At 44.1% G+C, this 25,792-nt stretch overlaps 2 protein-coding genes across 3 annotated transcripts in view; one reads left to right on the top strand and one right to left on the bottom strand.

Moving 5' to 3' along the window:
* The window catches only part of LOC138291575 (uncharacterized), a 649,831-nt gene that overhangs the window by 411,695 nt on the left and 212,344 nt on the right, over positions 1-25,792 (top strand). The window lies entirely within an intron of this gene.
* Positions 1,023-25,792, bottom strand: part of LOC138247748 (zinc finger protein 436-like) — a 37,437-nt gene continuing 12,667 nt past the window's right edge. For both annotated transcript variants that reach the window (XM_069202132.1, XM_069202123.1), the window contains exon 3: positions 1,023-6,262. In XM_069202132.1, coding sequence (XP_069058233.1) covers positions 4,330-5,400 — 1,071 coding nt within the window. In that variant the 5' untranslated portion in view covers positions 5,401-6,262 and the 3' untranslated portion in view covers positions 1,023-4,329. The remainder of the gene's footprint in view (positions 6,263-25,792) is intronic.

The raw sequence follows: 25,792 nt of genomic DNA on the forward strand, positions 1-25,792 counted from the left end.
ACTGGAAAAAAAACAAAGGTAACAGTGACGTTATAGTTAGGTTCTGAATTTAATCATACAAAACTCTATCGATTCAGCAGTTAGAGCTCTTTCAACTATAACTCGCGCCCTAAGGTAACTACATCTCACGCCTTCACCCTGCACAGCTAATTACTCAAGATATTATCTTATTGATGACATCTATGCCATCTTTCATATTCTCATCGCAACATTTGCAATAACATTATTGATGAGACAACTGTGCGTGGCGGGGCACGAGTTATAGCTACCTTAGGGTGCGAGTTTCGGTTACTTGAAAAATCTCTAACTAGAACTGCTGAATTTCTTTGGTTTTGAATTGAGAACCACAACAAGCAAAATGTTTCTAGTCACATGCAATCGTGTTAGATATGTTAAAATCATTTCTCTACACTTTTTCTGAAATGTAACTTACAAATCAGCTTTCACAAAACTACTTTTCCTGGGTATTCTCTATTTTGTCCACAACATCTCTGTATAAATTGAACATCATGTTGACATTGTTTTTATTGGATTGAGCTGCGTTTGTTGTAACTGTTAAAAAAAAAAACATATGGCTTTGCCTAAATACCGGTATATAGCAGATAACCTTCCCTCCCGGGGAAGCACAACATCCACAACCGTTATTCTCCCACCACCCCCCCATTACCTCACTCCTATGTGCACACCCACCACACCAAGAGCAAGCTTCCATGTGTTAACATGGTTTGCCCTAACACTTTTTACTTGAATTTATTTTCTTAAACATTTTTACGTGAATCTGTTTCTCTAAGCAATGTGTAACATCTTTTTTTAAATCTTCACCACTTGTGCATTACTGTTGATTTTTTAACTTTCAATTAAATAAATGTGATTAAAATTGTTAGTGCAGAAATGTGGCTTCTCTTTTGGGCCATCACCACATATGAAAACCCCCAGAACATTCCAGTGTCTAATACCACCCTCAATCCGCCAGTGTAAATTAGACCTTTTTATCTTTTAAAGATATTCTCTATGGTGAGCAGAACAATTACTTTTACGCAATAGAAATGTGTGTTTTATTAAAATAATATTTACAAAATATATTTACAAACCATACTTTACTCATAGCAAAGGAGCATACCTCCTGAATAAGTGTATCATTTTTAAACCAAGTTAAAGAGAACATCTGGTTATCATACAATGCAATTTTAAATATTTTTCATTTATTTTTTACTTTGTTTTGAATTATTCTCAAACTTTGCAAACTATATTACAATTCATAATAAAAACAATCTAAATGGTATCAAATCTAACAATTCAATTGCATTTCATTAGTCTTTTTTTTTAAAAACACATCTGATCAAAATTGTAGTCACTACAATCCTAAAAGTCGATCACAACAGCCTATCTACATGTAGAATTTAATACAGCAAACCAGGATATTAATAATGGAGAACGTTTCAAAACATTTGCAAGAGCTTGAACAAGCTGCAATAATTTAGGAAATTACAACAATATAGTTATTCAGATACCACATATGCAAAGAGTACAGATTATATGACACTAAAAGATTAAACTGAAAATAATCAACAAACTGTCAAACTATGGAATTTTAGTTTAAAATCCCTATCAGGAAATAATTATAAGTTAAAATGTTTGGATGTCTAGAAATTCCTTCAATACGTTGCTTAAGACGGAGATTTGACAGCAAAGACTGCAGGATTTCTTTTCTAATTGAGCCAACTTGCCCATGTTTTAACATCTGGTTTCGGAGATTTGCAACTTTGTGGTAAGACTACATTTGCTAATTTTAGTCTGGTTTCCAATCACATCAAACACATTTTTATATTTTGTATCAAAACATTGATTACATTTTTTATTTACAATATCAGCGTATTCCTTAACTGGCCTGTATGACAGATATTAGATCATTAAGCAACAGATGTACCCTTACTGTCAGAACAATACTGGGGTATCGTTAATATTCTGAGTATGGGACTGAAGTAAGGTGTAGGACACTGTCTTGCTACTATGCCGGCAACACCTTTGATGATTAAGCAAGCCGAAAGTTTGTCCGAAATATTAAAAAGGGCAGGATTTTGACAACATTTTTTTCAGATGTAAGGTTTCAAAAATATATAACATCTAATCAACCTATTTTAAAGTTATTACCATTTTAGAAATTGCATTTCTAACTTGAATTACTCCAAGTCTTGCAGGTCAGCTTTTGCTGTCTGTCAGAGAGTCTGAAATCAGTATCAATACATCATATCATAAAACAAATGACATACAAATGAACACGCAGAAAGGGGCTATGGTAATAGAGCTTGCATGAATGTCACATTTTATATCATTCTGTCCGACAGCAAATGTATAATGGGGTAATGTATGAGTGCCCTTTAGTCATTGGTCACTTGGAAGAGCTATCCACACGACAGTCATTCAGTGTTCTGAGTGCCAGGCATCATGAATGACTCTCCCTTCTCTCTCTCCTCACATATTCACTAATGCAGCCATTCAGCCCCTTTCCGAGAACTCACAATAAATATATTGTTCTTATTCCGTGACCGTATGAAGCACACATTTCTGGGTTTTTTTCTGGCAAAAAAAAAATGAGTTTAAAATTATGTGGTTTAAGATGTTTTGGCAGCAAATAAACCATGCATGGATGTGACTGAGTGTGGGTTCTCACACCCAATGCAAGGCTACATTCCTCCTTTCTTACAGAAGAATGAGTCAAATGGTGCCTGGCTCAATAAAAACATGATCTCTGCATGCTGTGTTATTACCCACTGCTACTGTACACCAGCAACTTTCCCATGGTGCATGATTGAGTAAGCTGGCCAAAATGTGAGAGGAAATGCTAAATTCCTACTGTAAACTGCATGCAAACAAAACTGTTGTCTTTTTTCATCCTTTATCCTGTGCCCTGTTTGCAACAGACTTTTCTCTTCCCTTTTCTCCATTAGCAACAATCGAGGATACACAGATTTCTTTCTTCATGGGAGGTCTATTTACACAGTGATTATCTCCCATCATGAATACCTAGGATTTTAAGTATGATTATGAGCAACTCGCTAATGTCTCTGGATTTTTCATAAATCCCTGCTTGAGGATCAGATATATGCGGAGACTGTCTCTGTACTGAATAAGAGTTTTTTGGCACATACTTGTGGCCTGTACCAATGCCTGAGATACTCTGAAACCTGCTGAGAGGGGGACTATGCTCGGTTATAGGATTTCAGGCTCACAATAGTACTACAGCTGCAGTTCTGCATCCACTGGAGACTCTAATAGTTTGTTATAAGGAATCTTGAGCAAGGGGACATATATCTGCTGCTTGCCGCTGTGAGGGCATGGGGACTATATTGGACAAAAGTGCAAAGGTACAATGATCAGAGAGGAACAAGGTATATCAGTATACTGAAATGATGGCCCAAACTTGGCTTGCAAAACTGGTGAAGTGAGTTTGAATAATAGAATCAACTATCATCGATCAGGTTCTACCATAACCAGGGCGATGAATACTGCAGACACCTTTCTTTCATTTTAGCAAAATTATAGATTGTAAGTGGCTGGAGGAAGCCAAAGATAGTGGTTTGGAATATATATCATCTTAAAGGCTTAACGCCACTGCTGAATGCCCTAATCACTGTATGAGATAACAGACGCTCTTTAGCGTCTGCCTATCGGTGTGGCAACTGGTGTGGATTTATGGCCCGATTTCCATCTTGGCGGAGGGGAATACTCTGTTACAAATGTGACGGATATCCCGTCTCCCGCATTACAATCCCATTCTATCCTATGGAGATCGCAATCCGGCAGATGGGATATCGGTCTCATTTGTGACGGGGCATTCCATCCGCCGAGATCTAAATCAAGCCCTTAACCTCGATCACCCTCTATACATTTTTTAGCACAACAGTCGTGTGGATATTCTTTGAACTAGGTGCAGTATGAAGTGAAAGTGGACAGCATTCCTTTATCAAAGGTTTGCTCTTTATATTGAACGATCTTTAGACTGAGGCATTTCTAAAACTCACAAAATCCATTTGTTTTGTGTCGGTTTATTGATGGATCCTTATGTTTTATCGTCGTTCAAAGCTCACTCCAACATCACATCTGTATAATGTATATGATTTTCTCATCTGTTTTTGTCTGCAGATAGTCCATGAACTCTAACGAACTCTTAAATGCGGTCTGCATTAACTGTTTCTTTTATGTTCTTTCCCCTTTATGATTTGTAATGTGTTACATTTCCCCCATTCAGTGTACGTAATTTAATTCCCATGTGTAGTTGTTGAAACACTCTTTGGTCAGATGATCTGTTATGTATTTGCAGATGGTTGTTCATTCTGATGGCTCATTAAGCCTCTTCTCATATTCAGTCCACCAGTATAATTTTTCCATGTGTATTCGCCGATGACGCCTTAGGGCTGATAGATCAATAAAGCTCTTGAAACATTCACTGCACATGTATGGTTTTTCCCCGGTGTGTATTCTTTGATGGGTTCTTAGCTTTGATGATCTATTAAAGCTCTTCCCACAATCACTGCACCTGAAGGATTTCTCCCCTGTGTGTGTTTGCTGATGGTCAGTGAGATCCGATGATCTATAAAAGCTCTTCCCACATTCACTGCACTTGTATGGTTTCACTCTACTGTGTATGCGCTGATGGCTCGTAAGGGCTGATGAATCAAGAAATCTCTTTCCACATTCATTGCACCTGAATGGTTTTTCTCCTATGTGTATTCGCTGATGACGCCACAAGGATGATTCAACATTAAAGTGCTTTCCACAGCTACTGCAACCATACGGTTTTTCTCCAGTGTGTTTCCGCTGATGGCACCTTAGGGTTGATGGGTCATTAAAGCACTTCCCACATTCACTGCACCTGCATGGTTTTTCACCTGTGTGTATTCGCTGGTGGATTGCTAGTTTCGATGGCTCATTAAAGCTCTTCTCACAAACACTGCACCTATGTCGTTTTTCTCCAGTATGTGTTCGCTGATGACGCCGAAGGCCTGATGATCTATTAAAGCTCTTGCCACATTCAACACACCTGTATGGTTTTTCTCCTGTGTGTGTTCGCTGATGGTCAATGAGGTCTGTAGATCTACTAAAGCTCTTCTCACATACATCGCACTTGTATGGTTTTTCTCCTGTATGTTTCTGCTGATGGGTCAGAAGAACTGATAAGAAACTAAAGCTCTTGCCACATTTGCTGCACCTGTGTGGTTTTTCGACAGTGTGTATTCGCTCATGCCTTTTCAGTGATGACAGATTCTTAAAGCACTTCCTACATCCAGTGCAATTAAATGTTTTGTCCCTATGCTTCTGTTTGATATTGTTATCAACGGCAGGAAGAAATGTTGACCCACTTATCACATTCATCCCAACTGTAGAGTTCTTTCCCTCCATGTCTTTGCTGATGGATCCTTTCGCTTGATGTTTTTTCCTCTCTGTTGATCACTGATGGTGCATTCACTGCACATCTATGTTTTTCCTCTGTGAGATCATTAATCGTTCTGCAGGAAAGATAAATGACTGAAGCTTATTTTAACTTTGCTGCATTTGCATGATTTTAGCTGTGTGTGTGTTTGCTGATGGGTCCTAATCCCGATGAATTACTAAAGATTGACCCACCTTCGTTGATCTTGTATATTTTTTCTGATGCATGAGGAAGTATGGTATTTTATGGCTGACGAGCTGATATCTGACTGAAAACGATGTCACATCACAACCCATTTTCTTGAGGTCACATCAGGTGCATTTTCCTCCCCGGCGTGTTCACTGAAGTCCCCTTAGTTGAGATAAGGAGCTAGCGCTCTTCTGATATTTGATCATGCGTAAAGGTTTCTTCATTGCCTGCGTTTCTGGAGTGTACGTTTTGCTACCAGGGCCAGTTTCTTAAGATGGAGCCGCCACTGTTCATGAAACGCATCACACGCTCGCTCATTGACGTCGTTAGATGGTAATTCTGATGGATGCTTACGAAGTAACATCAGGTTTAAACGCCATTAGATGCAAGCCACACTAGTGGCAGGTTGGACCTGCATGGACTGTCTGTAAGTGTCAGTCATGAATCTATTTTCCTTTGGTCTTGGACTCTCACAGCACAGAAGCTCGCGGGCTTGGACTTGCGCGGCCACTGGCCCCCTCACGGATTCCTCTGTTTCCGAATGTCTTTAACTCTGGTCCTTCTCCTGTAGAGACTGACAGGTTCCAGTATTTCAGTTGTTTTCAATCATTCATCACTAAGTTACGTATATGTGGACTCACTCTGTGTTGGGCATAAAGAGAATTGAAACTGCTGTTAAGAGAAGCGGTGTGGATAGCACTGTAAAAGAACCCACACAACAGCACACTTCACAGAGTAACCGAACCGTACTTCTAATTAAACATACAAATATAAGACAGCACTAATAACATGTTTTAATTGTTAAACTATCAAATGTCAACAAGTTAGTGTTTCCAATCAGTTCTTTTGATAAGCGGATCTAGGAGGACAGTGGTTACCGGAATCAAGTAAATATCGGTAAAAATTCAGAAGTAAAACAATAATAAGGAAGATCAGAGGAACACATTCAAAACTGAGAAATGTGGAAAACAATCCCACACAGAAATACTTAACTTCTTAGCATTTCCATAAATAAAGACCATGGCAAAGTATCAGAAACATTTAAGATAAATAGGATGACTGCCACGTTACACAAAGAACAGGGGCCAGTACAATCAGTACAGAATCAAAACTTAAGGGGCACATGACACTTTCATGTGAATTCTATGTCAGGACTGGAGACTCAGATTATGCTTCTTAATCAGCAACCAATCAAGACAGTTAATTGCCCCTAAACCAGCCTCCAATTAGGGCCCATAACCTCCTATGTAAATCCACTCTTCCTCTCTCTTTGGTGCTGCAGCCTGAGATAACTCACCTTTTTTCGTCTTGCAGTTACGTCTTACTAAATGACACAGTATACGTGGTGAATTCTTATAAATGGCTGTTTGCCGTGATGGTCATCGGCACTTGCGTTATTTGGCCTTTGTTAATTGCCATTTTTCCCAGCACTAGCCATCTTGCTCCTTTGCCTGGACAGCATCCATCCTGCATTGAATGTAACATATGTGAAACCAAAATCACCCGGATCTCCAGACTTGCTTTGTTTACACCTCTGTGTAAATGTTTTGCTTCAGTCTGCAATGATCTCAGAATTTGTGTATGTTGTGGTGTCCAATATTTTCTTGAGAAATCTGGACGAATTAAATCATAGTGGCTTTATGCGCTGTGCATAATCTGGAATGTATGTTTTGCCAAAATTAAAGAATCCTAAGTATTGCAGTTTTTTTTAATGGTATTTGGTGGTTGTGTCAACATCTCTAGGAATTGTGGCGCCAGACATTTCCCCTCATTTGACAACTCATATTAAAAAAAAAATAAGGAACTTTAGTTTTCTTAAAACTGAATTTGTCTACACATTCGGCAAATCACAATAAAATGCAATCTACTCTGGCCAAAAGTGTGTGGAGATCATCCTTCAGATAGATGTCACCTTCATAAGACAACACCTCAGGATCAATATCATGTAATACAGATGTCACACGAGCTAATGACCTTGAAAGCTTAACATGGAAAATGCACTTAGACCTCTACTCTCAGGCAATAGATTTTAGTAGAAAAAAACTTTGGAAATATCCAAGGTTGTTTTGTATTTTTTGCCAATTTTGTTGTTCATTGAGGCCGTAAGAGTTATGGGGGGGGCAAGAAAGGAAGAGAGAGAGAGAATACGTTTGTGTGCGCGCGCCTCTCAAGATGTCTGTAATCTAAGGCTAGTCTGTAAGAATGGACCATTTTAGCTATGGGGAACAAAGGGTTATTCATAGCTGATACACAGAGTTCATTACTCCCTGGTACTCCAGTTATTGGAGTATTTCCTTCACTGGAGCCTTTGCTCCATGTTTTATTGAATACGGAGGTTGTATTTGCGGGTTGGATGGTATAGGTATAACGTGACAAGTAGAATCCCAATCCCAGCCCACATTGTTGCGGTACAGCATGGTGCCTGTGTTAGAGACCAATCTGCAACTTAAGCTTCTTTTACTGGATCTGGAACTAGGACTGAGAAAGAAGGCAAAATGGCATGAGCATTCAGGCAAGCTCTGGTGGCCAGTCTCATTCTGCCAGAAGGATGTCAGAACTTAGTGTTAATTCTTCGCAGCAAATTACTTTAATTGTGCGCTTAATGTCCCCCTCAATTTGAATTTTTAATTTATAGACCCTGTCGGGTGGAGCGATGCACCTATCTGGTGTTTCGACTTCAAGGAAGTCTTTAGTTGCCGTCACATTCTGGATATCTTGAAAATTCTGGCAAAATATTGTGACCTCTGCTGCGCTGTCAAGCAGAGTCATTGCCCACATCCTGTTGTTCAAGAAGTGCGGCATACTTAGCTGAAATCCCTGCAACATTCTTCTTTTTAAATTGTGGGTTTTTGTTGTGGAAGTTTCTCTTCCTTTTTTTATTCTGACATCAGACAAGTACTGGGAGTCCTTTTTTGGTTTCGCTTACTTGATTCTGCTTTCCAACCGCCTACCTCTCTCAGTCTGTTTGCCGGATGAGTCCTGACAGCGACGAGAGGAGCATGCATAAGTATACTAATACCGGTCAGTATGTTTTAACTTATCACAATGTCTTAGATTCATGTATTGTATTTTATTCTATGTCCTTACAGGCTATCTGGGACCAGGGGTTGAGGGGTGGGGGGTCACAAGGCCTCCCCTGAGGTCCCATTGTTCCAGCAAGCAGACAGCTGCTTTAAGTAGCAGCTCTATGGTTGCTGGAGCAATGCTTTCATCTCGTTCCCTGCAAGCATATTTGCAAGTCATGTCAGCAACTGTCTGGAAAGTTTCGAGATGATCGGTCTGGAGGGTGAGGGGGGGCTTAGAAAAAGGGGAGGGGAGGTCCCAAAACACATTTTCCCCATTTAATTTTCCATAGGGATTTTGAACAGCGATAGCGCCCAAACCACTGGACGGAATTACACCAAATTTGGCAGAAAGGTAGGCACTGGTCCAGAAGAAAATCCTTTTTTCTTTTGGTGTAAATCCGTTCACTAAGTTTTGAGAAATTAAGGGGAAAACATTCTACATTAAATTTCTCAAAAACGACAGTTATTTACACCAAATAACTTCTTTCTGGACCAAGAGCCACTTTCTTCCAAATTTTGCGTAATTCCATCAAGTGGTTTTGGCGCGATCGCTGTTCAAAATTCCGATGAAAAAACAAATGGGGAAAATGTGTTTTGGTACCCCCCTATTTTTCAGCCCCCACTTGAGGGATCACACCCAAACTTTCCAGAAAGCAGCTGAAGTGAGCGTCCTATTTTCTTGGAAACGGTGGTGAAGACTCAAACGGTGCCAAACTTATTAGCAAAACAAAAAATGCTCTTTCTATAAAAACTAGGTCCTAATCATAACTACCTACTAGTTAGTTAGTGGATTTATGCCAGGTGTTGCCAATTGTGGGTTAGCTGGAGCAGCACCGCTGGGGTGGTATTCAAGGTTTGCATTACGAACTGTGTTAAGCATAGAGCTGTGTCTGCATTTTTATATAAGGGACATAAAGCCGCTCCTTGCATATTTGATATGTTTATGTATACTTGATATGTTATTGGTATTTCTAAATATTGGTAAACTCTGTGTTGTGCAGGTGGGTTTGCTAAAGTATATGTATGAAAAATGTTTGTATTGGATTTGACTGCAGTAAAGGTGACCCAGGAATAGACAGTTTGTTCTGTACGCATTGTGCGCTTGTACCACAAACATAACATCTCCACCCGCATTGGGAAGCCCATCACCAAGTAAAAATTGCCTGATAGCGTGTCTGCTATTTACTGGAATTGCTACTGGTTGTGCCATCTTTATAAGACAGCGTTCAGAGACAGAAACACCAAATGGGGAATCCTTTTAAGGTTTAAGCTTGAACAACCTACAGGCTAATATAGGATCCACCTATACAGCTAAGGAGGATTTTTCTCCAATACCACAGATGTCTCTGTATAAACAGTGCTTAGGTTACCTTAGCATGCGATAAAGAGCTACTAAAGAGATCCATAAAGTAAGTACCTGACCAGTGTTGGTAGTGCCATGTCTCTTTTTATCGTAGTAAGACTGAATGTTTAGAGCGGCAGCACCTCCGAGTGTGGGAGACTGAGTCAACCCCACAAGGCCTATCTCCTGGATAGCCCGAAGTACCTCATCCACTAAATGAGTTGTGACAAGCTAAACCTGACACTCTGACACCTCAGGGAAGTTGTGGAAACAGATCATCCTCATTTCACTTGGTTACTCAGTGACTCACACAGGCCAGGGCAGGACATGAGATGCAAAATGGATTTCAATACATTGTTTGAAACAGTAGCATCCTAGTGTAAAAAGCATGAGCTGCGATTATAAGGCAGATGAAACATAATACAGTGATCATTGTCACAACTAGTGTAAAGAGGATGAACAACCCCACCATTTTGTTTGGTACTAGAGAGTCTAATGACCCCTGCCTAACCCCTATGTCTAGATTTGAGAGTATAGTGGTTGTAACCCTTCTTTCTGTCTCAATCTAAGGGAGGAACATTAACCCCATACCTGAATTGGACAGCAGGTGTCTGCCTGTTGTCAAAATGGCAGTCTATTCGGAAAGCTGAAGGGTCAGCAAAGCTGGCTGTAGTAGGATGTGCATTCCAGGACTGGAATGTCCTCTGCCCTTTTTAGGTCTCTGTGTTGTTTATATAATAAATCCCATGCAGTTTGTACAGGCAGGCCGGATGTAATGACACGTCTAGAGGATAGGAAGTGGCTCCTGGGTCAGGAATCCAGGCTGGCATATCACGTACCGAAAGTAACAGCCTTGTAAAAGGCACAGGTACACGTTGTACAATATGCTCATAGAATGTGCAGCACAAACCCGGTCTTCCTAGAAGGAGGCAGATGATTAAAGTAAAAAACAATGGACTAAAACAGGCTCTGCTAAAATAAAATAAAATGAATACAAATGTATACATGTGTTATAAGGCGCAGGCCGTGAAACTGACTAAAACATGGGTGTCCAACCCAACGCTAAAGGGCACAGTATTAACTGCTGTAGTAGCCTCTATCACCTTATTAGGGAGACTCAGTCTGGCTGCTGCTACGGAATTGCAAAAGTGATCACGTCAGAATTTTGACCAGCACCTGGCCAGAGAAGGTGGTCTAGAAGTGCAGCTATTGGTCTCTAGCCAAGATATCAGCAAAGGAACGGCAGAGTGATCTGACTATGTTAGTGCGATAGGACCCTCCAACAACAGATTGTGTAGGTTAGAAAAAAACTGGGCTTAATATGTGGCTCGCGGTATGTGTTGGAAGAGTTTCTCGTTGTACTAGTTCAATGCTTTCGGAATTGTTTGGAAAGTTCCTATCTTCAGGGCCATGGTTTTATACCAAATTGTAATTTAAAATCAGAGTAAATTGAAATTAGCAAACCCAAGTGCTTGCGGACCAATCAGTCCCAGGAAGCCCTTAGTGAAATTAGCATCAACTCTTTTACAAGGGCACCCTGTTCGCCTTCCAGAACCTCCATTGTAACCAGCGAACCAGCCAGCTGACTGCTGGTCATTGAGAGTCTGATCTCACATCAGACCAAGAACCTCCTACTCCCGGCAGCCAATGATGGAATTTGAATAAACAATGCTATATCGACCAGATGAATGACAATAACCATCACCACAGTGTAGGAAAGTACCATCTTCCTTGGCATGTTACCCCCATTTTTACATGTATGCAAGTTTGTTTTTGCCTGTCTCACTGGGATCCTGCTAGCCAGGACCGAGTGTTCATAGTTTGTGGTCTGAATGTGTGTATCTGTGTAGTGACTAACTGTGTCACTGAGGCTCTGCTAACCAGAACCTCAGTGCATATGCTCTCTCTACCTTTAAAATTGTCACTATAGGCAATTCTAATTGGCACACTGGAACACCCTTATAATTCCCTAGTATATGGTACCCATGTACCCAGGGTATTGGGGTTCCAGGAGATCCCTATGGGCTTCAGCCTTTCTTTTGCCACCCATAGGGAGCTCAGATAAATCTTACACAGGACTGCCACTGCAGCCTGAGTGAAGTAACGCACATGTTATTTCACAGCCATTTTCACTGCACTTAAGTAACTTATAAGTCACCTATATGTCTAACCCTCACTTTTGGCCATATGTACGAATAAATTTTCCCATAGACACAGAATGGGTAAAACCCTTTGCTACATCTGGCCCCTAGTGAAGGTTAGGTGCAAAGTTACTAAGGGGGTCATTCTGACCCTGGCGGCCGGTGACCGCCAGGGTCACCGACCACGGGAGCACCGCCAACAGGCTGGCGGTGCTCCCGAGGGCATTCTGACCGCGGCGGTTCAGCCGCGGTCAGAAAGGGTAAACCGGCGGTCTCCCGCCGGTTTACCACTGCCCTACAGAATCCTCCATGGCTGCGGAGCGTGCTCCGCAGCCATGGGGATTCTGACACCCCCTACCGCCATCCTGTTGGATGGCGGTAGGGGGTGCCGCGGGGCCCCCGTAAGAGGGCCCCGCAAAGTATTTCAGTGTCTGCAAAGCAGACACTGAAATACGCGACGGGTGCAACTGCACCCGTCGCACCCCTGCAACTACGCCGGCTCAATTCTGAGCCGGCGTCCTCGTTGCAGGGGCATTTCCTCTGGGCCGGCGGGCGCTCTTCTGGAGAGCGCCCGCCGGCCCAGAGGAAATGTCTGAATGGCCGCCGCGGTCTTCTGACCGCGGTGCGGTCATTTGGCGGCGGTACCTTGGAGGATGGCCTCCGCCGTCCGCCAAGGTCATAATCAGGGCCTAAGTGTGAGGGCACCCTTGCACTAGCAAAGGTGCCCCAACATAGTTCAGGGCCATTTCCCCAGACTTTGTGAGTGCGGGATGCCATTACCTGTGTGCACTACATATAGGTCAATACCTATATGTAGCTTCACAAAGGTAACTCCGAATATGGCCATGTAACATGTCTAAGTTCATGGAACTGTCCCCCCATTCCAAATCTGGTATCAGGGAGCCAATTCCATGCATCCTGGGGGCTCCACTATGGACCCCCAGTACTGCCAAACCAGCTCTCTCAAGTTTGCACTGCAGCTACAGCTGCTGCCACCTCACAGAGAGGGTTCTGCCCTGCTGGGGTCTGGGCAGCCCAGTCCCAGGAAGGCAGAACAAAGCATTTTCTCTGAGAGCAGGGTGTTACATCCTCTCCCTTTGGAAATAGGTGTTACATGCTGGGGAGGGGTAGCCTCCCCCAGCCTCTGGAAATGCTTTGAAGGGCACAGATGGTGCCCTCCTTGCATAAACCAGTCTATGCTGGTTCAGGGACCCCTTCTCCCCTGCTCTGGCGGGAAACTGGACAAAGGAAAGTGGAGTGGCTACTCCCCTGTCCATCACCACCCCAGGGGTGGTGCCCAGAGCTCCTCCAGTGTGTCCCAGACTTCAGCCATCTTGCTTTGCAAGGTGTGGGGGCACTCTGGAGGACTCTGAGTGGCCAGTGCCAGCAGGTGACGTCAGAGACCCCTCCTGATAGGTCCATACCTGATAAGGTAGCCAATCCTCCTCTCAGGGCTACTTATGGTCTCTCCTGTGGGTTCGCTTCAGATTCTGCTTACAAGTTTCCTTCAGGAATCCACTGCAACAACTTCAGACTCTTCTGTCCTCGGATCAACCACAGCCTGCTCCAAGAAACGCTGGAGCTGCAACAAAGTGTCTACAAGAGATATTTTTCCTCTGCAACTTCAGCTCCAGCCAGCAACCACAACAGTTTCCAGTGTGCACGCCCTGAGGACTCCCTGTCTTCACCCTGCACCAGAAGGACTGAGGAAATCTCCCGTGGGGTGATGGAGTCACTCCCCTGCTCCAGCATGCACCTTCTAAGACGACAACCGTTACCCTTGGACTACTGTCACAGCGACATGTGTGCTCCTAAGGACACAGAGGCTGGACCCCATCAACAGTGACTGTCCTGAGGTCCTGCTGACGCAATTTGGAGGAGGTAAGACCTTGCCTTCCCTGAGAGCGAAGGTACCCCTGTGTACTGTGTCTTCTTCATCTCCTGAAGCCTCTGTGCACTATTTGCAGAATTACTTTTTGAACAGCCTGGCCCAAATCCCCAGCACTCCATCCTGCGACGCTGTAGGAAAGTAGCCTCTTTCTAGCCTTGTTACCCCCACTTTTGGCCTGTTTGTGAGTATATATCAGGGTGTTTTTACTGTCTCACTGGGATCCTGCTAGCCAGGGCCCAGTGCTCATAGTGAAAACCCTATGTTGTCAGTATGTTTGATATGTGTCACTGGGATCCTGCTAGGCAGGACCCCAGTGCTCGTAGTGTATGCCCTGTATGTGTTCCCTGTGTGGTGCCTAACTGTATCACTGAGGCTCTGCTAACCAGAACCTCAGTGTTTATGCTCTCTCTGCTTTTAAAATTGTCACTGCAGGCTAGTGACTCATTTTACCAATTCTGATTGGCAAACTGGAACACCTTTATAATTCCCTAGTATATGTTACCTAGGTACCCAGGGTATTGGGGTTCCAGGAGATACCTATGGGCTGCAGCATTTCTTTTGTCACCCATAGGGAGCTCAGACAATTCTTACACTGGACTGCCACTGCAGCCTGAGTGAAATAACATCCACGTTATTTCACAGCCATTTTACTCTGCACTTAAGTAACTTATAAGTCACCTATATGTCTAACCCTCACTTAGTGAAGGTTAGGTGCAAAGTTACTTAGCGTGAGGGCACCCTGGCACTAGCCAAGGTGACCCCACATTGTTCAGGGCAATTTCCCCGGACTTTGTGAGTGCGTGGCCACCATTACACGCGTGCAATACATATAGGTCAATACCTATATGTAGCGTCACCATGGTAACTCCGAACATGGCCATATAACATGTCTAGGATCATGGAATTGTCACCCCAATACCATTTTGGTATTGAGGGACAATTCCATGCATCTCCGGGGCTCCAGCATAGAGCCCGGGTACTGCCAAACTAACTTTCCAGGGTTTTCTCTGCAGCTACTGCTGCTGCCAACCCTCAGACAGGATTCTGCCCTCCTGGGGCCTGGGCAGCCCAGTCCCAGGAAGGCAGAACAAAGGATTACTAGGTGTGAAGGGCCTGAGAGGAGTAGCCTCTCCTGGCCACTGGAAATGCTTTGAAGGGCACAGATGGTGCCCTCCTTGCATAAGCCACTCAACACCGGTTCAGGGATCCCCCCCAGCCCTGCTCAGGCGCGAAACTGGACAAAGGAAAGAGGAGTGACCACTCGCCTGACCAGCACCTCCCAAGGGGAGGTGCCCAGAGCTCCTCCAGTGTGTCATAGACCTCTGCCATCTTGGATGCAGAGGTGTGAGGGCACAATGGACACCTCTGAGTGGCCAGTGCCAGCAGGTGACCTCAGAGATCCTTCTTGATAGGTGCTTACTTTTCTTGGTAGGCAATCCTCCTCTGTGGGCTATTTAGGGTCTCTCCTCTGGGCTATTCCTCAGATAACGAATGCAAGAGCTCACCAGAGTTCCTCTGCACTTCCCTCTTCGACTTCTGCCAAGGATCAACCGCTGACTGCTCCAGGACGCCTGCAAAACTGCAACAAAGTAGCAAGACAACTACCAGCAACATTGTAGCGCCTCATCCTGCCGGCTTTCTCGACTGTTTCCTGGTGGTGCATGCTCTGGGGGATGTCTGCCTTCACCCTGCACTGGAAGCCAAGAAGAAATCTACCATGGGTCTGTGGAATCTTCCCCCTGCCAACGCAGGCACCAAAAGACTGCTTCACCGGTCCTCTGGGACCCCTCTCAGCACAACGAGCCTGGTCCCTGGAACACAGGAACTCTATCCAAGTGACTCCCACAGTCCAGTGATCCTTCAGTCCAAGTTTGGTGGAGGTAAGTCCTTGCCTCCCCACGCTAGAATGCAAACCTGTGTACTGCGTGATTTGCAGCTGCTCTGGCTTCTGTGCACTTCTCCAAAGCTGGGTCCCCAGCACTCCGTCCTGCAGTGCTCAACCCGCTGAGTTGGCCTCCAACGTCGTGGGACCCTCTTTTGTAACTCTGCGTGGACTCTGGTTCACAAATCTTCCAAGTGCCTGTTCAGGTACTTCTGCGGGTGCTGCCTGCTTCTGTGGGGGCTCTCTGAGTTGCTGAGCACCCCCTCTGTCTCCTTCTCCAAGGGGCGACATCCTGATCCTTCCTGGTCCTCAGCAGCACCCAAAAACCTCTACCGCGACCCTTGCAGCTAGCAAGGCTTGTTTGCAGTATTTCTGCGTGGGAACACTTCTGCAACCTTCATCGCGGCGTGGGACATCTTCCATCCAAAGGAGAAGTTCCTAGTCCTCTTCGTTCTTGCAGAATTCCAAGCTTCTTCCATCCGGAGGCAGCTTCCTTGCACTTTCATCCGGAGTTTCTGGGCTCCTGCCCACCCTGGACACTGTCGCGACTATTGGACTTGGTCCCCTTGCTTTGCAGGTCGTCAGGTCCAGGAATCTGTTTTCAGTGCACTGCTGGTGTTTGTTGTTCTTGCAGAATCCCCCTATCACGACTATTGTGCTCTTTTGGGGTAGTAGGTGTACTTTACTCCTACTTTTCAGGGTCTTGGGGGTGGGGTATCGTGGACACCCTGAATGTTTTCTTACAGTCCCAGCGACCCTCTACAAGCTCCCATAGGTCTGGGGTTCATTCGTGATTCGCATTCCACTTTTGGAGTATATGGTTTGTGTTGCCCCTAGACCTATGCTTACCTATTGCAACCTATTGTAATTCTACACTGTTTGCATTACTTTTCTGGCTCTTACTTACCTGTTTGTGGTTTGTGTACATATAACTTGTGTATATTAACTTACCTTCTTACTGAGGGTACTCACTGAGATACTTGTGGCATATTGTCATAAAAATAAAGTACCTTTATTTTTAGTAACTGTGTATTGTGTTTTCTTATGATATTGTGCATATGATATAAGTGATATAGTAGGAGCTTTGCATGTCTCCTAGTTCAGCCTAAGCTGCTTTGCCATAGCTATCTTCTATCAGCCTAAGCTGCTAGAAACACCCCTATTCTACTAATAAGGGATAACTGGACCTGGCACAAGGTACCCACTACAAGCCAGGCCAGCCTCCTACATTGGTGGTGCAGCGGTGGGATAAGTACTTGCAACTGCTTTACCACTTTGTCATTTTGTACTTTTCATAAGAGAATCATATACCAAACAGTTCAGTGTATGTACACTTAACCCAAAAAGCTTGCTTTTCTATCCTAAAAGCTTTTACAAAGTTCTGAAAAGTTTCTTAAAACTTCTAAAAGTTTTCTAAAAGTTAGAACAATTTTTTTTCTCTGTGCTTTCAAAAGTTCTAAAACTTTTTCTCTCTTCTCACTATCCTTAAACCTTTTCTATCATGTGTGTTGTAGATTCCACTCTCAAAACTGTTAATGCAACCTATGAGAGTTTGAACTACAAGAGTTTAAGAGGTCTCTGCCTGGATAGAGGTTTATGTATAGGAAAGAACCCTACAAAAGAGTTTCTCTTTAATATGCTTGTTGTGGATGACCAGTCTGGCCCATCAAATGAGAGATTAGAAAAGGGAGAAGCTTCCCAGTCTGATTCAGAGGATCCCCCCTGAAAAATCTGGGGAAGGTTCTGACAAGGGTCTGCCCCCTAGCAGGGCACCTAGTGATGCTGGCAGTGAGAAAGGTTCCCATAACAGTAGGGCATCCTTTTTCCCTAGAGGCCAGGTTACCAGGGTCCAGACAGTTAGGGACAGATCCCCCTCTGAAGTTTCCAATTTGTCATCCGTGTCAAAGCATTCCCAACCCACCCACCCTGAGGATAACTTGTTAGAAAGGGAACTCAAAAAGTTGAGGGTTGAAGAGGCCAGACTGAAGCTTAAACAGCAGCAGCTGGCCTTAGATAGGGAATTCCTAGACATTGAGAAGGAAAGACAGAGGTTGGGGTTAGTTCCCCATGGTGGCAGCAGCAGTATTCCTGATAGCAATCCTGTTAGAGAGCAAGATTCCAGGAATCTGCACACGATAGTCCCCCCTTACAAGGAGGGGAATGACATTAATAAGTGGTTTGCTGCACTTGAGAGGGCCTGTATGGTACAGTTGGTCCCTCAAAAGCAGTGGGCTGCTATTTTGTGGCTATCTCTCACTGGAAAGGGTAGGGATAGGCTCCTTACTGTTAGAGAAAGTGAAGCTAACAACTACACAGTATTGAAAGATGCACTCTTGGATGGATTTGGCTTAACCACTGAACAATACAGGATTAAGTTCAGAGACACCAGAAAAGAGTTTTCTCAAGACTGGCCAGATTTTGTGGACTGTTCAGTGAAGGCCTTGGAGGGGTGGTTACATGGCAGTAAGGTATCTGACTATGAAAGCCTGTACAATCTTATTCTGAGAGAGCATATTCTGAACAACTGTGTGTCTGACTTGTTGCACCAATACCTAGTGGACTCGGATCTGACCTCTCCCCAAGAATTGGGAAAGAAGGCAGACAAGTGGGTCATAACAAGCGTGAACAGAAAAGTTCATACAGGGGGTGACAAGGATGGCAAGACGAAGGATGGTAAGTCTTCTGAGCAGGGTGGGGACAAAAGTAAACATTCTGAGTCTTCATCAGGCGCACAAAAATCCTCTGGTGGGGGTGGTGGGTCCAAATCCTCTTCCAATAATCAACCTAAAAAGCCTTGGTGTTATTTGTGTAAAGTCAATGGCCATTGGGCAAGTGATTCCACTTGTCCAAAGAAAAACACCAAACCTCCCACTAACACAACCCCTGCTGCAAATTCTAGTGCCCCTAGTAATAGCAGTGGTGGTGGGAAATCTACTACTAATAGCCAATCCAAGGGTGTAGCTAGGCTCACTATTGGCAATGTAGTTGGGGATGGTCTTGTTAAGGAGACCACAGAGGCTATTTTAGTCTCTGAAGGTGCCATTGATTTGGCCACCTTGGTTGCTTGTTCCCTTAATATGGATAAGTACAAGCAACTTCCCCTAATAAATGGTGTTGAGGTTCAGGCCTACAGGGACACAGGAGCCAGTGTAACTATGGTGATAGAAAAACTGGTCCACCCTGAACAACACCTACTTGGTCAGCAGTAACAAGTGACAGACGCTCATAACAACACTTAGCCACCCCATTGCTGTTGTGAATCTCAACTGGGGGGGGGGGGGGGGTTACTGGTCCAAAAAAAGTTGTGGTTGCCACTGATTTACCTGTAGATTGTCTACTAGGAAACAATTTGGAGACAAAGTACCTTTATTTTTAGTACCTCTGTGTAATGTGTTTTCTTATGATATTGTGCATATGATATAAGTGGTATAATAGGAGCTTTGCATGTCTCCTAGTTCAGCCTAAGCTGCTTTGCCATAGCTACCTTCTATCAGCCTAAGCTGCTAGAAACACCTCTATTCTACTAATAAGGAATAACTGGACCCGGCACAAGGTGTAAGTACCTTTGGTACCCACTAAAAGCCAGGCCAGCCTCCTACATCCCTCATCTGTTACCATGAGCAGGGTGAGATCAGCCCTGTCATAGTAGGTTTTTAGGCGGTTGACATAAATCACCCTAAGGGGACTCCTGGCAGTGCCCAGGTCTACCAAATAGGTAACCTCGCCCTTCTTTTCAACTATGAGATGGGGTCCACTCCATTTCATAGTCCCTCCTGGGCCACAGCAGCATCCAAAAACCCTAACCGCGACCCTTGCAGCTAGCAAGGCTTGTTTGCGGTCTTTCTGCACGGAAACACTTCTGCACGACTCTTCACGACGTGGGACATCCATCCTCCAAAGGGGAAGTTTCTAGCCCTTGTCGTTCTTGCAGAATCCACAGCTTCTACAATCCGGTGGCAGCTTCTTTGCACCCACAGCTGGCATTTCCTGGGCATCTGCCCACTCCCGACTTGATTGTGACTCTTGGACTTGGTCCCCTTGTTCCACAGGTACCCTCGTCAGGAAATCCATTGTTGTTGCATTGCTGGTGTTGCTGTTTCTTGCAGAATTCCCCTATCACGACTTCAGTGCTCTTTGGTGAACTTAGGTGCACTTTGCACCCACTTTTCAGGGTCTTGGGGTGGACTATTTACTAACCCTCACTGTTTTCTTACAGTCCCAGCGACCCTCTACAAGGTCACAAAGGTTTGGGGTCCATTCGTGGTTCGCATTCCACTTCTAGAGTATATGGTTTGTGTTGCCCCTATCCCTATGTGCCCCCATTGCATTCTATTGTGACTATACATTGTTTGCCCTGTTTTCTATTGCTATTACTGCATATTTTGGTATTGTGTACATATATCATGTGTATATTTGCTATCCTCATACTGAGGGTACTCCCTGAGATACTTTGGCATATTGTCATAAAAATAAAGTACCTTTTTTTTTTAGTATATCTGTGTATTGTGTTTTCTTATGATATTGTGCATATGACACTAGTGGTACTGTAGGAGCTTCACTCGTCTCCTAGTTCAGCCTCAGCTGCTCTGCTAAGCTACCTTTTCTATCAGCCTAAGCTGCTAGACATCCTTTGTTCTGCCCTCCTGGGCCAGGGCTGCCTGGACCCCATGAGGGCAGAATCCTGTCTGAGGGGTTGGCAGCAGCAGCAGCTGCAGTGAAAACCCCGGAAAGGCAGTTTGGCAGTACCCGGGTTCTGTGTTAGAGATCCGGGGGATCATGGAATTGTCCCCCCAATACCAGAATGGTATTGGGGTGACAATTCCATGATCTTAGACATGTTACATGGCCATGTTCGGAGTTACCATTGTGATGCTACACATAGGTAGTGACCTATGTGCAATGCACGCGTGTAATGGTGTCCCCGCACTCACAAAGTTTGGGGAAATTGCCCTGAACGATGTGGGGGGCCTTTGGCTAGTGCCAGGGTGCCCACACACTAAGTAACTTGGCACCTAACCTTCACCAAGTGAGGGTTAGACATATGGGTGACTTATAAGTTACTTATGTGCAGTGGTAAATGGCTGTGAAATAACGTGGACGTTATTTCACTCAGGCTGCAGTGGCAGGCCTGTGTAAGAATTGCCTGAGCTCCCTATGGGTGGCAAAAGAAATGCTGCAGCCCATGGGGATCTCCTGGAACCCCAATACCCTGGGTACCTAAGTACTATATACAAGGGAATTATTTGGGTGTACCAGTGTGCCAATGAGAATTGGTAAAATTAGTCACTAGCCTGCAGTGACAATTTTAGAAAGCAGAGAGAGCATAAACACTGAGGTTCTGGTTAGCAGAGCCTCAGTGAGACAGTTAGGCACCACACAGGGAACACATACAGGGCATACACTACGAGCACTGGGGTCCTGCCTAGCAGGATCCAGTGACACAAGGGCAAAAACAAACATACATACAGTGAAAATGGTGGTAACATGCCAGGCAAGATGGTACTTTCCTACACAGGTCCAATAATCCAGCAGTTGTTCTTTGCAGACTTGGTTGGTTACTACAAAATCCCAATCACGAGGTGTAGTGTGTCTTAAGGAAACTTGCAGTACTTTACTACTGCTTTTCTGGGCTCTGGGGTGGGGTAATTTAATTTAATTACTTTTACTGTATTCTTATTCTCCCAGCGATTCTGCACACACTACACTTGTCTAGGGGGGAATTTGTGATTCACTTTCCACTTTCTTAGTATATGGTTTGTGTTGCCCCTAGACCTATTTTCTCCCATTGCATTCTATAGGATTGCCTATTGTTTGTATTGTTCTAAGACTATTTACTCGTCTAATGTTGGTGTCTAGTGTATATATGGTGTATAATACTTACCTCCAGAAGGAGTATTGTCTCTAAGATATTTTTGGTACTGTGTCACCCAAATAAATACCTTTATTTTTGGTAACACGGAGTATTGTCTTGACTTGTGTATAAGTACTGTGCAGCTATAAGTAGTATTGCAGGAGCTTTGCATGTCTCCTAGTTCAGCCTAAACTGCTCTGCTCTAGCTACCTCTATCAGCCTAAGCTGCTAGAACACTACTACATTTCACTAATAAGGGATACCTGGACCTGGTATAAGGTGTAATTACCCAAGGTATCCACTACAATCCAGGCCAGCCTCCTACACACAGTGATCTACTGACACCTGAACAATAAAAGGGTTAAATCCTAGAACACACCAATACAGTAGCGACAAAACTCACAAGAAGAATAAGAACCATGCTGCGTCAGAGGCTGGAAGAATCATACGAGGAATCACCAGGACATTGATCAATGCTACGGTTGTGCCAAACTTGACTTTGTCATGCCTCTCTCGCCCATCAGCAAGACTATGCATCATCATTATTGAACTAAGCAGGAAATGCAGTGAATCCCAACCTACAATCCCATGCACTAATCAATGCAGGATGACCTAGCACAAACGGAATACATTTACATGACCTGCTTTCTGACCTCAGCCGGGACCTTCTCTTTCAAAGTCAACCGAACCATAGACAATGTGGCCCCCACATTGCACGAGGCTATCCAGTACAGTAACGCTGGAATTATTTTCACACTGGAGGTGTAGACCAGTTTTCTTAGCTCCTCAAGAGTACCTAGTTTGGTACAAACATAGGTTTACTGAACAAATTACCAAATGAGAATAGGTTAAGTGGGAGTGTCTGCTTTTGTGAATCTTACAAAGGGACATGAGCGGTTTCCCCAAAAACCTCTTATGGGACTACAATGTCTCATAATGCATTCTAAGTCTTGCGTTGCTAATAGATGATGAAAATATGGTATAGTAATCTTTGGACAATTAGATACAGCACATTCTTCACCTAGATGGTGCCTTAAACAACCATCAGGCAACTGCCTCAAAGGTTTACCTGAGGAAGAGACAAGTGGTCCATATAATGCACAGAGGAATCACTGCCAACAGTAAAGTTAAAGGTTGGAAAATGGATAAAAAGATAGTATGAGAAGGACTGAGCTAGGAATTCATTAATGATTCCTGCTTGCACAACAGAAATCATACCTATGACAGTGCTGTGCACTGCGATAAACCGCCAGAAGATATTGTGCTATAAACCAGTGGTCCTCACATTACCGGTCCCAAGCTAAACCAACAGATTCCTGCGCCACAGAATGTGGTCCAGCAAATGTGGCCGTCAAATGAACTCCTCGCCGCAGGTTTGTCGATACTTCAAACAAAGCTTCACAGGGCATACTTGTTACATAAAAGCATTTTTCAGAAATACTGAAGAATGCCATGTTAAAAGAAGATGGGCAAACTGGTTACTTTTTGGTTTTTGTCCATTTATTTTATGTATGCTCCCCAAGATAAACGGAGAATGATTTGCTATGTTTCTTTTTTGCTACATAACTGGAAACCGATTTATTCCTGATAATACCGTCTCAAAGAGCTCTGTTTTTCACTTGTTTTGTACATAAATTTATTAAACGCCAACAGAGACCTGCATCTGATAATCCCTACACTCACACAGAACTATTTTATTTCCATCCCGATAGAGAGCTCAGCTACAGATAACACCCAATGATCTGAGTTCTGCTCTTCATAATACAAAGTCTGAGATATCTACTTAGAATAGTTATAATATAACATCTACCAAGAGACGCTCTTAAGAGTACAGAGGGGCATTAAGATCTCTGCTCAGAACTCTGGTTTTGTTAGTGCCCAGGTTGGTGAGATTACAGGCTCTACCATTGATTCTTCTTCGCATTAATAAGAACTCGCTTCTAAATACCCACGTACACATATTCCCTTTAAGAATATTTAGATTTGCTACAAACACTGCCAATGCAGGCTCTCCCTTAAGCCTCCCAGTAGGTCCTCCACCTCTAAATGTGGCGGAGGAAACTGATCTTGGACCAGCATTGCTCCACCAGTTTATGGCGTAGCTGCAGCCCTTCCGCACTTTAAGTGTGGCCCTTACTCAGAGCTCTGCTTTTGGTAGGACCCAAGATCACTGTATGATTTTCTGTTGACATTATCCAGGTGGTTTTAGAGTTCTGCTGGTAATAGACAGAATTTCACAACTCTGCTTTTTAAACCACCCAGACTCAAATGAGCTCCAGGTGATACCGAGACTAACTCACAACTCTTGTCAAACCAAGGCTTTCTCAGAACTCTGCTCCAACACAGACTTACTCAGAGCTCCACCTTTGACAATCGGCAATACACCAGATAACATCCACAGTCATTCCTAGAATGGGTTCTGGTAATGCTTCTTATGCTCAGAGCATTGCTTTTAACAATATCCAAACTCTATCTGAGCTAAATAACTGGTAATGCACACATACTCAGAGCTTTGATACTACCCAGACTCACTTAGTATTATCTCGCTACTAAGGCATATGCTCATTGGACTTCAGCTTTGAAAATATGAGGGCATTTTGAGGCTCTGATGGGGATAATACTTTGACTCCACAGAACGCTAATTCAAAGCTCGGCTTTTAATACTATCTAGATTTGCTTGGTAGTATCTCACTAATAGTACACATGCTCTATGGACTTCTGATTTTTAAAATATGCAGACATTTTAAGGCAAGTACTTATCCCACTGCTGCACCACCAATGTAGGAGGCTGGCCTGGCTTGTAGTGGGAACCAAAAGTACTTACACCTTATACCAGGTCCAGTTATCCCTTATTTGTGAAACGTAGTCAGTTTCTAGAAGCCAGGCTCTGTAGGGGTAGTGAGGATGAGCAGCCAAGGCCTAACTAGGAGACATGCAAAGCTCATGCAATACCACTGTAGTCACACAGTACTCACACACATGAAAGAAACACTCAGTGTTACAAAAATAAAGATACTTTATTTTGGTGACACAAATGCCAAAAATACCATAGACTATACTCCCTTAGAAGGTAAGTAATACACAAATTATATAGACTAGTATGCAGAAATAGATGTAAAAACAGTTAGAAAACAGTGCAATTAGTGAAAATCACAATAGTTAGAAATGGGCCTAAGGGGACCAAAGCCATATACTAAGAAAGTTGAATGCGAAAGTCTGTTTCCCACCTAGGCAAGTGTAACGTGTAGAGGGGCACTGGAGGTATTAGAAAACACCATAGGTAAGGAGTAGAACCCACCCCAGAGCCCAGGAAAGCAGGAGTAAATCACAGTAACTTTCATAGAACACACACCAACACGAGAAAGAAGATATTGCAAGAACCAGAAGAGACTGCAAGGCACCAACGATGGATTCCTGGACCTGAAGACCTGCGGAAGAAGGGGGACAAGTCCAAGAAGCACTGAAGAGTCCAGGGAGAACAGGAGCCCCTGTTAACCCAGATGAAGGTGCAAAAGAAGAACCATCAGTGAAGCACAAAAGTCAGTACTGCACCCAAGAAGACGGATGCGGGTTCCTGGCTGGTGCAGATGATGTCCCACGCCGGATGGATGCTTGCAGTCTGGTTTGCGTTGCAGGATTCTGCTGAGCCGTGGCAAACGCAAAGCTCGAAGTGTCGGAAAACAGCGCTGCCCGAGACCAGGAGGGACCTGGTGGCCTCTAACCAAGGGGGGGGAGGGGAAAGAGGGGGCTCTCAGCAACTCAGAGAACCCTCAGAAGACCAGGCAGCACGCACAGGAGTCCCACAGCACAGGAACAAAGAAGGCGCAAAAGGAGGTCCGTGTAGCACTACACAAAGGGATCCCAAGCTGCTGGAGAACCACGCAGGAGGCTGTGCGTCGCAGGAAAGAGTGCTGGGGGGCGGAGCTGCACAGTGCACGAAGAACTTCGTGGAAACATGCCAACAAGCCTTGCCAACTGCAAAACACGCAGTGCATGGGGG

The sequence above is a fragment of the Pleurodeles waltl genome, chromosome 1_1 (genome assembly GCF_031143425.1).
Source record: "Pleurodeles waltl isolate 20211129_DDA chromosome 1_1, aPleWal1.hap1.20221129, whole genome shotgun sequence".
Lineage (NCBI taxonomy): Eukaryota > Metazoa > Chordata > Amphibia > Caudata > Salamandridae > Pleurodeles > Pleurodeles waltl.